General features: G+C 36.7%; 2 protein-coding genes across 2 annotated transcripts; one reads left to right on the forward strand and one right to left on the reverse strand.

Annotated features, from left to right (window-relative positions):
* Nucleotides 1-1776: 1776 nt before the first annotated feature.
* Nucleotides 1777-2097, reverse strand: LOC114715728 (Bowman-Birk type proteinase inhibitor-like). The gene has a single exon (XM_028900602.1). The coding sequence runs from the start codon at nucleotides 2095-2097 to the stop codon at nucleotides 1777-1779; it is 321 nt and encodes a 106-aa protein (XP_028756435.1).
* Nucleotides 2098-11809: 9712 nt separating this feature from the next.
* On the forward strand, nucleotides 11810-12442 carry LOC114715729 (trypsin inhibitor B-like). Its single transcript, XM_028900604.1, has one exon. It carries the CDS (start codon nucleotides 11810-11812, stop codon nucleotides 12440-12442), a length of 633 nt encoding a protein of 210 aa, XP_028756437.1.

Genomic DNA, 12442 nt, shown 5'->3' on the forward strand with positions numbered 1-12442 from the left:
TTAATGGAAACTGAAACAATAAAACGACCTAGAAGTAACAACAAGTGCGTAGTTACTAATAAGAGTTAGTCCAGTTGATAAAGAATCAACTCATAACTCACAAGATGGTGAGTTCAAATTTCACTGTCGATATGAAGACCTTGTTGGCGAGAGATCTATAAGGCCGTGTTTAGTATGAAGGATTTGGAGGGGAGGGGAGGAGAAAGAGGAGGAAGAATTTTAATCATTTCCTCTTATTTGGCAACATAAAAATTTCAAGAGGGGATGGAAATTTTTTAAAATTTTTCTTTCCCTCCCCTCCTTAACCTCCCTCCAAAATTTTTTAATATTTTGTCATGTTATAACCATTATGCTCATATTTATTTTCAATATCCCGATATGACTCTAAATCCTTTTCTTCTTGTCTCTAAATACTGCTCTCTCCTTTGCATGTAAATGTGAAATTTGAAGAGATAAAATGGACCGTTCGATAATAAAGTTTTGAGGATTTAAATTTTAACACAAATTATTTATATGTCAAAATTTAAATCCTCAGAGCTTTGTAGCCATAAAGATAAAATGGATGAAAACAAGGTTCCACGTCTAATGAGCTTATTTGCTTGACCAAATATTTCATTCAAAGATGGGATACAAGACCAGTTGTGGCTAAACATTACTTCAGCCTTCTTTTCAATAATACTTTACGCTCTAGAGTATATTAGAATTTCGGTATAAGAATGTTATTTACAATTCTATTTTATTAAACACTCTATAAAATTTGAAAAAAAAAATAATCTTAAATAAAATAAGGGTAAAATTGTCCATGTAAAAATATTTTTCTTCCCCTCCCTTCATGAACCAAATAAGGTAACATTAAAACTCCTCCCCTCTCCTCCCTTTTTATAAATTCAAATAAGGTAATATTAAAATCCTTCCAATCTCCTCTCCTCCTCTTCCCTCCATTAACATTCCTCCCCTTTCCTTCCTCTTATTGAGCCAAACAGATCCTAAATATCTCTCTAAGTGCTGTCTGAATCTGGAGGTATATCCTAATCCTAGTGAGTCCCTAGCATCCAACTCATATAAACTATTATGTACCAAAAAAAAAAAATAAACCCTAGTTGGTCCGAAACATTAAACACGTGATTAGGTACGTATATGCCAATTTATTTTCTTGTTTTTTTTATTTCTTTTCTTCTTTTCAAATGGCTTTCTGTTTTGTTTCCTAATGAAAATCACTTCAATTAAGGCTTTCTGTCTTGTTTCCTAATGAAAATCACTTCAATTAAGTTGTTTATATTTATTACATTAAATTCGTCAATCACAACCACACGTCATTTTTTTATATAGATTTATAATTAAATAATATTTTTAAAATAAGACTTATGGTTGAAACCTGCCAAATCAGATGCTATAAATTTCACAAATTAAACCCCGTGATTTATTCAAAGCTGAGAACGTAGGTAGGATACACCAACGCAACTCCCTCGCACAATGCATTATAGTACCGGGTGAAACTAAAAGCCACACGAGGGGTGGGAAACGGATCCTACAATATCGCCAGCTAGAAATACTTGTTTGATAGATCCTCTAGCTACCTGATTCACATAGCACTGGATAAACAGCCAACAAGAACTAACTAGCATGCAAAAATAATTAAGCAAACTGAAAGCAAAAGGCAAAAGATATTTTATTTGATTACAAAGGGCTCACATAACAGCATTGACGCACATATATAGAAACAAATTAAAGCCTAATTAAAGTAGTACGTAGGTACTTAGTACGAGATATTTCGTATTAATGCGCAGGTATGGGTTTAGCAGAAGAGGAGGATGAGCAAGGATCATAGCAGAAGTTGGTGGTATCAGCAGAGACACAGTGTGGAGGCATTGAGTATGTGCAGATACAGTTCTTGCAAGCTGAGTGGCAAGTCGGTCCAACGTCACCGCATTGGCACTGAGGTGGACTTGACTTGGTGCACACGCAGCTGTCGCAGCAGGCGGCGGTGGTCGACTTCAACGAGTAGTTTGCTCCGCCATTCTCCTCCTCCGTCGTCGTCACTTGAGCCAGCAAGGCCTTCGGATCGAAGCGAGCCTCCACAGTTATAGTGAAGACCATCAAGAACAGAATCACACCTACTTTCCCATCGCCTTCTTCCTCAAACTCATCTCTTCTTTTCTCTCTCTGTGTTAGGGTTTTGCTCGTGAAGGGGTGAGCAGATAGTGAGGGTTATTTATAAGGAGTTATTATCATATCACGTGACTCATTAACCAAATTAAATTAATCTTTTCGTGTTTAATTATCCCAGCTAGTGATCATTATATGCATGTGCCTGTGTTTCATGGGGAGCATCGATTAGTGCCCATGCTGATCATATTTTAAGCTTATTTTTTGGAGATTGGGCATATATCTGAACCCACAAATAACATAATGCAGCATTGAAAATTTATAAAACTATAAGACTTACAAATTAATTCTCTCCATGGAGAAACGAATCCTCATATTAATAAGGAGTAATAGGCTTCATTAATGTAAAATTCTGCTTAATACAAGAATTTATAAACACTTCTATGCAAATCGAAATAAAAATTTTCATAACATCTTACACTGTTTTTCATAATCATGATTAAATACCTGTTTTTAAGACTTTAATCACCATTTCAAACCAAACTTAATATTATTAAGTTGCTAGTTCAGGTTCATCATTATCCTTCAAGCATGTGGGTAATGGATTATATTATTCTTATTTTTGGACACTGAGCTCGTTGATGAATCCAACCCACCAAGTGTTGTCAATGGACAACAACCTCTCGACGAGCTCTTTCTTATGTTAAATTGACACGAATCACTAATATGTCATTTAAAAGTGTTCACTTTATGTTATAAAATAATACTCGGTCTGAAATATAAGACCCATTTTATAATATAAATTATACTATAAAATGGGTTTTATATTTAGGGCCAGAAAAGTATATCATTCGAAGAATATATTTCTATAGGTGTGTGTATATTTGAAAGTCTGTCACGCACTAGCTACATGTGGTAGCCTGGTAGGTGGCAGTGGCATATCATATTCTTCTCACTATAAACCCTATAAAGAAATTGTATGAAACATTCTTCAAGAATCTGTGAGCTTTGGCTCCCTTTGTGGTTGGCCCTGTATATTGAATGTGAGGGCAAAAGAATCTCACGCAACTTGAATGTCACATAAGACCCATTTTGTAGTGCAATTTGTATTATAAAATAGATCTTATATTTTAGGACTAGAGGGGTATATATATGTGTGTGTGTATACACACATCGCTGTTTATTATAGAAGAGATAGATTCAGGTTCATCAGACGCCCAGCTAGAAACAAAAGAAGTCATAGAAGGCTTCGTTATTATGATGCTAGTATTATTAATTACTACCTCCAGACCTAATTGTAAGAGGCAGTTGACTAATTTGAGAAGATTAAGGAAGTAAGTTGAGTAATTAGTTATTTGTCCTAAATAGGTGTTGTTTTTCTTAAAATATCCTTACTAATCAAGTGTATTGACTAGAACTTTTATTATTAGAAGGCTACTTTAGAAAAAAATGTATAAATATGAGAGACAAAGTGGATTGGGTTCTTATATTTAGGACCAAAATAAAAGTCAAACAGGATCTTATATTAAGGACCGGAGGTAGTATTATTATCTCTAAGCTTCAGACGTTCATAGTTCAGACCACCACAGACAAATCAGAGTCGGAGCTTCTCTTCCATCCCTTGCGAATCGTAAAAATTAGAGACTCTTCATTAGTGACAACCAGACGACGTCGGTTTTCACCGTCGACGAAGGCCCCAACATCTTCACACTCGTTTTCTGCGTCGTAGAAGACAAGCTTATATAGTAACGCGTCTCTGAAACAAGCCTAACTCTCTTAATGCGAAATGAACCACGAGCAATGGCATCGTCGACTGCTAGACCGACCATCACAGGCTTTCCGGTAGGAAGCGGCGACAGCCTAGTGACGACCCAATTTCCCGTATGGGCATACATGTTGGGTCGGTGACATGGTTGTGTTGAGGAATAGGTATTCTTAGAATAGATGACATGAATAACGGTTGTCCTCCAATGAAGGGAGCATCAACCACAGCGATTGTGCATGAACCTCTACATGGATAATGGGAAAAAATGTAATCCCACTACCTTTAATAATATGAGAAATAGGTTTTACGTAGTATGTGCCGGGAATTTTTCACGGGGTCGCTGTCTGTGTTGTACAGTTGCTCCAATATGTCAGCCGCGGCGGCGGTGGAGGCAACAAGAAGGAAAGACAGGAATGCTGATAACCCAGCAAGCTTCATTGTTTGGTTGGTGTGCAGCAATGGAAGATTTTAAGGGTTTGGTTTTGGGTGTGTGTGTGGGGGTAAATGTGGAAGAGGAGCATGGATTAATCATATACATAGAGACAACTGAAGCTGAAACATTGTCAAAAATTAGTGCCAACTTCTACTGCACGTGACTTTCATGCTTGGGGTTCCTTATTTATTTATTTATCTCATTTGTTTATTTAAGTTTTACCGAGTCAAAAAACGTGAGGCTTGTTCACGTAAGTTTCCTATTTTCTAGCTTTATTAGTTTCCTTTTATTTAGCTATGTTTTGAATAATGGGGATACTAGATATCTAGTAGTTGGAGAATTATGTGGGAGTGGGCTTGTTATTCATATTATAAAGATCTTGATGTAATCTTTGAAAAAGCAGATAATCAGAAAGTATTCTCCAAGATAATATCCAGTTTTATTATTTTATTTCCCCCTTCGTTTGTTTTATGGTATCAGAGCCTAGTTCGTGAGCCAAGTTACGTTCGCTTGCAACCATGGAAGTCTCAAATGGAGGGAGTGTTCAGAATGGGATGGAGAAGCTTGTAGGCAACAACTACAAGTATTGGAGAATGTGTATGGAGGCATACCTTCAAGGTTAGGATCTATGGGAGTTGGTGGTTGATGCTGACACAATTCCTTTTGATGTATCAGAGAATGCTGAGTCACGATGCAAGTGGAAGATTAAATGCGGAAAGGCTCTCTTTGCCTTGAGAACGTCTATCAGCAAAGTGTTTATAGATCACATTCGTGATGTTACCTCTCCAAAAGAAGTTTGGCAAACACTTGAGAGATTGTTCACCAAGAAGAACACGGCAAGGCTATAGTTCCTGGAGAATGAATTGGCCATGTTGACACAAGAAGGTATGTCTATTTCTAAGTATTTCTAATGAGTTAAGAGCATCTACGCTGAGATTTCAGAAATCGATTCAACTGAAAAGATTAGAGAAGCTCGTCTACGTCGCTATCTCATTCGCGACTTGAAGAAGGAGTACGGACCTTTTGTCACCTCAATCCAAGGGTGGTCAACACAGCCTTCTGTTGAAGAATTAGAGAATCTTCTCTCTAATCAAGAGGCTTTGGCAAAACAGATGGCGAAGAGCTATGAGACGATGCTGTTCTTTTTTCAAAGGGAAGATCAAATATAAAGGTTGCACCGAGCAGCAAGAGCAAAGAGGAAGGCTCAAGTGCAAAAGAAGATGGTGACACACCTACTAAGCAGCCCATTACATGCTTTCAATGTGGAAAACCTGGACATATAAAGAAGCACTGTCGAGTAAAATTGTCTAAGGTGAATGTTGCATGCACAACTGAAGAAGATGATCAGCTCAATTGGGATCACTGCTTCACTGTTGAGGCTATTGAACAGAAGCTGACTAAGGCCTTTGTGAACTTTGCATACAACAAAGAGGAGGAGTAGATTATCGACTTCGGTTGCTCTCATCATGTGACTAGTAATGAGACCTTGTTCTCAGAAACACGTGAACACCTTGGGGACCAAGTTATAGTCATTGCCGACAACTCAACACACCCAGTAACCAAAGAAGGCGTTGCGATAATTGATGCCATTGATGATGCACGATCAAAAGGTTTCAAGTTGGATGATGTTTATCATGTTCCAGGTTTGACTAAAAATTTAGTTTCAGTTCCTCAAATTACTGAATCTGGAAAATATGTATTGTTTGGTCCTAAGGATGTTAAAGTGCTTGAGAATGTAAAAGAAATTTCTGCTGATGTCGTTTTCTCTGGTGAGAAGAAAGGTACCTTGTATGTTATGTCAGCAGGTGAAGCATATGTAAAGAAAACAAGCCAGACTAACAATGTTGCAATCTGGCATGTTCGGTTGGGTCATGTAGGCTATCAAATGTTGCAGTAAATCTCATCAAAGCGATTGGTGGATGGGATGCCCGTTTTAAAGAATGTTCATGAAGATATTATTTGTCAAGGCTATCAATTTGGCAAATCACATCGCTTACCTTTCAACAGGTCATCAAGTCGACGCTATGCAACATTTGATTTGATTCACACAGATTTGATGGGGCCAACAAGAACACCGAGTTGTAGCAGTCAACGGTATGTCATGGTGCTAATTGATGATCACTCAAGGTTCACTTGGGTAAAGTTTTTAAAGGAGAAGAGTGAAGCACTGTCCAAGTTTGCAGAATTTAAAGAAACAGTTGAAAAAGAGTTCGGAAGAAAGATAAGGTGTCTCCGAAGTGATAATGGTGGGGAGTATATGTCAGAAGAATTCTTCAAATTCTGTGACGAGAATGGCATTCATCGTCAAATGACATGCCCGGATACTCCACAACAAAACGAGTCGCAGAAAGAAAGCTTGCACACCTCACTTCAGTGTGTCTGTCTTGGCTACATGACAAAAATCTTCCATGAGAACTTTGGGCTGAAGCAATTCAGTGTGCATGTCATGTAACAAACAGGCTGCCCTCTTGGCCAGGTACACAAAAATCTCCTTTTGAAATGTTGTATGGTGAAAAGCCAAATGTGAATTATTTTAGAGTGTTTGGTTCTATGTGCTATGTTCATGTTCCCAAGAGCAATAAAACTAAACTTGACCCAAAGGCAAGAAAGTGTGTTTTTGTTGGTTATGATTCATACAGGAAGGGTTGGAGGTGTATGGATCCAAAAACAAAGAAGTTCACTGTCTCTAGAGATGTGGTGTTTGATGAGGTCTCTACGTTGTTCCGTGCTCCCAAGTTTGTTGCTCCTAATGATGATGAAGGCAATCTGGAGCATTTGTTCTCTGAAACAAATCTACAAGCATCAAGTGATGAGGGGGTGGAGGATAGGTCATGAGGTGAAAGTACAGAATATAATGAACAAACTGTCAGGTGATCAACAAGAGAGAAAAAGCAGCCACATTATTTAAAAGACTATGAAGTCAACAGCTGTACTGTGACAACTTGCTTCTTTACAGAAGGATTGGCTGTAGAAGAACCAACAAGCTTCGAGGAAGCGAATGGCAATCCAGAGTGGAAGGAGGCAATGCAAGAAGAGATTGATGCTTTGAATAAAAATGAAACATGGGACTTGGTGCCCAAACCAAAAAGTTGTGAACCAGTAACATGTAAATGGGCGTTCTGGTTAAAGAAGAAATCTGATGGCTCCATTGACAGGTTCAAAGCTCGCTTGGTAGCTCGTGGTTTCTCCCAAAGTTATGGTTTGGACTATGAAGAAACATTCAGTCCTGTTGCAAAAATGGTGACAGTAAGAACCATTGTATCACTTGCTGCATTTAAAGGATGGAAGTTGTGGCAGCTTGATGTGAAGAACGCTTTTCTTTATGGAGAGCTAGACCGGGAAGTATTTATGCAGCAACTCCTGGCTTCATCTCAAAAAAATTTCCAGATCATGTTTGTCGCCTAAAGAAAGCACTCTACAGTCTAAAGCAAGCTCCACGAGCTTGGTATGGTAAAGTGGCCCAATACCTTAGCTTTTGTGGATTTAAAATATCTAATTCAGATTCCAGTTTATTTATAAAATCAGATTCAGATGTGCATTTGCTTGTGTTACTGTATGTTGATGATATGGTAATAACTGGGAACAATGAGGCTGAAATCTCAAACTTGAGAGATGATCTATCTGTTCATTTTGACATGAAAAATCTGGGGGAGGTTGGCTGTTTTCTTGGTTTGGAAGTTGAAAAATTAAACCAAGGATATTTTGTGTCCCAAAGAGCTTATGCAAGGAACCTGTTGAAGCGTTTTCATATGGGGGAGTCAAGAGAAAAGGCTACCCTAATGGAACCAAATCAGAAATTAAAGAAAGATGAAGGAAAGTTGTTGAAAGATCCAACAAGGTTCAGACAACTTGTTGGAAGTTTAATTTACTTAACCATCACGAGACCAGAGATTGCGTATGCTATGGGTGTTATTTCTCAGTTCATGCAGGATCCAAGAACCTGTCACTTGGAAGCAGCCAAGAGGATCCTACGCTACGTGAAAGGAACTGTTGAATATGGTCTCTTATACAAGAAGTGTGATAGTCTTGTACTAAGAGGATTCACTAATGCAGATTGGGCTGGAGACGCAAATGATAGGTACTCAACTTCAGGCTACTGTTTCAGTATTGGGTCAGCTGTTGTCTCTTGGTGCAGCAAGAAACAAGATATAGTAGCTCTGTCAAGTACTAAGGCCGAGTATGTCACTGCAACCATGGCTGCTCAGGAGTGTGTCTGGTTGAAGAGGCTTATGGAAGATACATCACACCAGGTTGACTACGCTGTGCAGATCTGATGTGATAACGAAGGTGCTGTCAAACTTGCATTAAATCATGTCTTTCATGCAAGAACAAAACATATAGAGGTGCGTCATCATTTCATACGCGAGAAAGTCTTGAGCGGAGAAGCTAAGCTGGTGGGTGTTCGAACAAACGCTCAAGTAGCTGACATATTTACTAAGGCACTGGTAAAGCCAAAATTCCAAGGTCTTCGAAGTGCACTTGGGGTCGTTGACAGAAAGTTTGCACTAAGGGGGAGTGTCAAAAATTAGTGCAAACTTCTACTGCACGTGACTTTCATGCTTGGGGTTCCTTATTTATTTATTTATCTCATTTGTTTATTTAAGTTTTATCGAGTCAAAAAATGTGAGGCTTGTTCACGTAAGTTTCCTATTTTCTAGCTTTATTAGTTTCCTTTTATTTAGCTATATTTTGAATAATGGGGATACTAGATATTTGGTAGTTGGAGAATTATGTGGGAGTGGGCTTGTTATTCATATTATAAAGATCTTGATGTAATCTTTGAAAAAGCAGATAATCAGAAAGTATTCTCCAAAATAATATCCAGTTTTATTATTTTATTTCCTCCTTCGTTTGTTTTAAACATGACGGGGGTAATGAGAGATTTTGTTTAGGGTTTAGTCATGAGTAAAAGATAAGAAGGATAAGGATGCCATGCACCTTCATATGACGACAAATAAGTAATTAAAGAGGACCAATGAGGGTATGACAAATGTCATAATACTGGGGTGATCGAGAAAAAGGAATTGGGGGTTCAGACCAAGGAGGATATGAGACGAGTCTCAGTGCTTATCAAAGATGATAATTGAACACCAAAATTTGGACTACTAAAATTATATTTAAATGATACTGATATCATTACAAGGATAATAAACACTATGCGATGAGCATCAAAATTAGTTTTGAAGGGTGTTGGTCCTTGACGATTGTATTTCCCCACTCTCTCTAACAGTACTACTATATAAATTATACAGACAGTGGTATAATGTCCCCTTATATAGATATATATTGTAATTCACTACAACAGATATCTTAATATTTGACTATTATTTTTATTTATATATATTTAATTTAACACTTCTGAACTATCAAATAGTGACACGTCATATTTGCTATATATAAATACTTGAAGGTTTTTAGTCGTTAAATAAGACTATCCTTACTTAACGGTTATTCACAAGAACTGTCAAGTACAGGTATTCACAAAAGCTGTCAAGTATACCCTTACTTGGTAGTTCTTGTGAGTAACTGGGTCTACTTATTTGACACTTTTTAAAAAGAACAGTCAAATAAAGTGATTTAATTATTTTTTATTTTTAATATTTATTATACTACCTCCGGTTCTTAATATATGACCTTATTTAATTTTTATTTTGGTTCTAAATATAATATCTCAATCTATTTTGTCTCTCATATTTATGTATTTTTTTTCCTAGGGTAGTCCTTCTAATAATAATAATTCTAGTCAATATACTTAATTAGTAAAAATGTTTTAAAAAAGATAACACCTATTTATTATAAGTAACTAACTTAGCTTATTTTTTTAATCTTATCAAATTAATTAACTAGTTTTTATAATTAGGACAGAAAGTAGTAACATGCATCATAGTCATAGAATGACAGCAAGAGAACACTATAAGATAAAAACGTTATATTTATGAAATTCAAAATCCAATACATCAAAGATAAACATCATATAATTCAAAAGATATTAATCACATAAGCACACTCTATGCAAAAATATTGTCTAATAAATTATCTGAAATTTTAAAAAAAACTATCCTAAAAAAATTTCCTAAATATTGTTGTTGATCAAATATCGTAATCCAAGCTCCTTTATTTCCATATGTATATATCTATAACTGTCTGAAGAAATCTGACTTCTCTTGCCTCAAAGTGCCCCCAAAAAATAAATCCTAAAAATCATCACAAATATAATTAACCGTTATCTGGCTAAATGTAAGGAACAAATTTTGACTGGAATTACTTGTGCGCGCATGTGTATATTATATGTGTATATTAATTTTATATTAATTTTAGTTATTGTGTGTATATATTATAGTTATAGTATTTATAATTATTATGGTATATATACTGCAAGTATGATTATGAACAATATTTTTACATACTAAATGTAATTTATTATTATATTTCATTAAACATTATGAAAGTTGGAATATAAAAACAACTTAAATAGAACAAGCTAAGGATAAAGCTGTCCTTTTAAAAATATTTTTCCTCAATTCTCTTTCTAAACCAAATAAAGTAATATTAAAATCCGTTCCTTCCCCTTCCTTCCTCCCCCCCTCCTTTTTTTTAAGTTACACCCTTCCCCTTCCTTTTAATCAATCCAAATGAAGTACTATTAAAATTTCTCCCATCCCCTCTCCTCACCTTCCATTCCCTCCATTAACATCTCTTCTTTTCTTTTTCTTTTATTGACCCAAACAAACTCTGAGAGGAGACTTGAGGAGACTTGGGACTTTCTTATTTGGGCCATGACCGCCCATGTGTCTAAACAAATTTCTTTCTTTCTTTCTTTTTTTAAAAGCCGAATAGTACTTTATATTTCATTCAAAATCAAAGAGAACTTAGAAACACAATAAAACTGGAAAATCAGAAGAAGACAACGAAGCAAATTAAAAAAAAAAACAATTTTTTGGAAGAAAAAAAAGTGTAATAAGAAGGCCATCCAGCTACAGAGGCCATTTAATTCATTAGCTTTAAAATTGAAGTCTATGAATGTTATACAGAAGATTGCACTGGAATAAACTTTTCTCTTAAATTATTTGTCGCTATACTTACGTAATAGAGTTGTGGAAGAGCATCCTTATCCCTATAAAATTTTGCACGCGAAACAAACCTTGATTATGACTTGAATTAGTATAAATATATAGTTGATACATGGGTTAATCATATAATGAGCAGTTCACGAGATGATACAAAATAAAATGTATAATACTGGGAGAAGAATTTTTATTTGAAAAAAAATACTTTTCACGGGGCGGCCGGCATCCTTATCTAGTTTTTTAAAAATTTTTTCCCCTTCTGATTTTTCACGTGGCTCAGACCCCCAAAAACAAATAATTTTTAAGCATCTTTGAGCGGTCACTTGTTCATGGCTAGCTCTATAAATTGATGCTCCTCCTTCACATAAACTCATCACACCCACCAAATCAAAAACTACCAAGTCTTCCATAGCCATAGATACATACCCCCAGAAGACGATGAAGATCACTTCAGCATTGCCTGCAATATTCCTCTTCCTCCTCTTTGCCTTCACCACCACCACTACCTCCGCCGGCAACGGCCTAGTGCTAGACTCAGACGGCGATCCATTGAGAAACGGCGGCGAATACTTCATCTCACCTGTAAATGGAGGTGGGATTTTCACCGGCGCGGTGAGGCGCGGATCAGATACTAATTGCTCACTCGCCGTGATCCGATCCAGTAACAGATGGTCAACAACAATATCTTCTCCGTTCAAAATACTTTACATCTCAGAGAAGCTTCCTCTGAACATATCATTCGCTCAGTTCGCACCCAACGTTTGTACCAAATCTAGAAACTGGCTCGTCACGAAGTCCTATCCTATTAGGGAGCCCGTGATGGTTGGAAGTGCTCAAGAGTTCGATGGTTCTGTGATGGATGGTTATTTCTCCATTTGGTCTGTTGATGAAACCAAAGGACACTATAAGCTTGTCTTCTGTCACACTGGAGGAGAGTGTGGAAACATCGGAGTCCTCGTTGACATTAACAACTTCCAACGTTTGGTTGTCACAGTTGATGAGCCTCTGGTCTTAAAGTTCGATAAGGTTAAGGAAAGCTCTGATGCCTCTAAGCTATCCATGGTGGTTTAA

Source organism: Neltuma alba, unplaced genomic scaffold (assembly GCF_004799145.2).
Source record: "Neltuma alba isolate B1F8T4 unplaced genomic scaffold, ASM479914v2 tig00011610_pilon, whole genome shotgun sequence".
Taxonomy (NCBI): Eukaryota; Viridiplantae; Streptophyta; class Magnoliopsida; order Fabales; family Fabaceae; genus Neltuma; species Neltuma alba.

Coding starts and splice junctions, on each gene's coding strand:
- LOC114715728 (XM_028900602.1), bottom strand. CDS start 2,097: ATGGTCTTCACTATAACTGTGGAGGCTCGCTTCGATCCGAAGGCCTTG.
- LOC114715729 (XM_028900604.1), top strand. CDS start 11,810: ATGAAGATCACTTCAGCATTGCCTGCAATATTCCTCTTCCTCCTCTTT.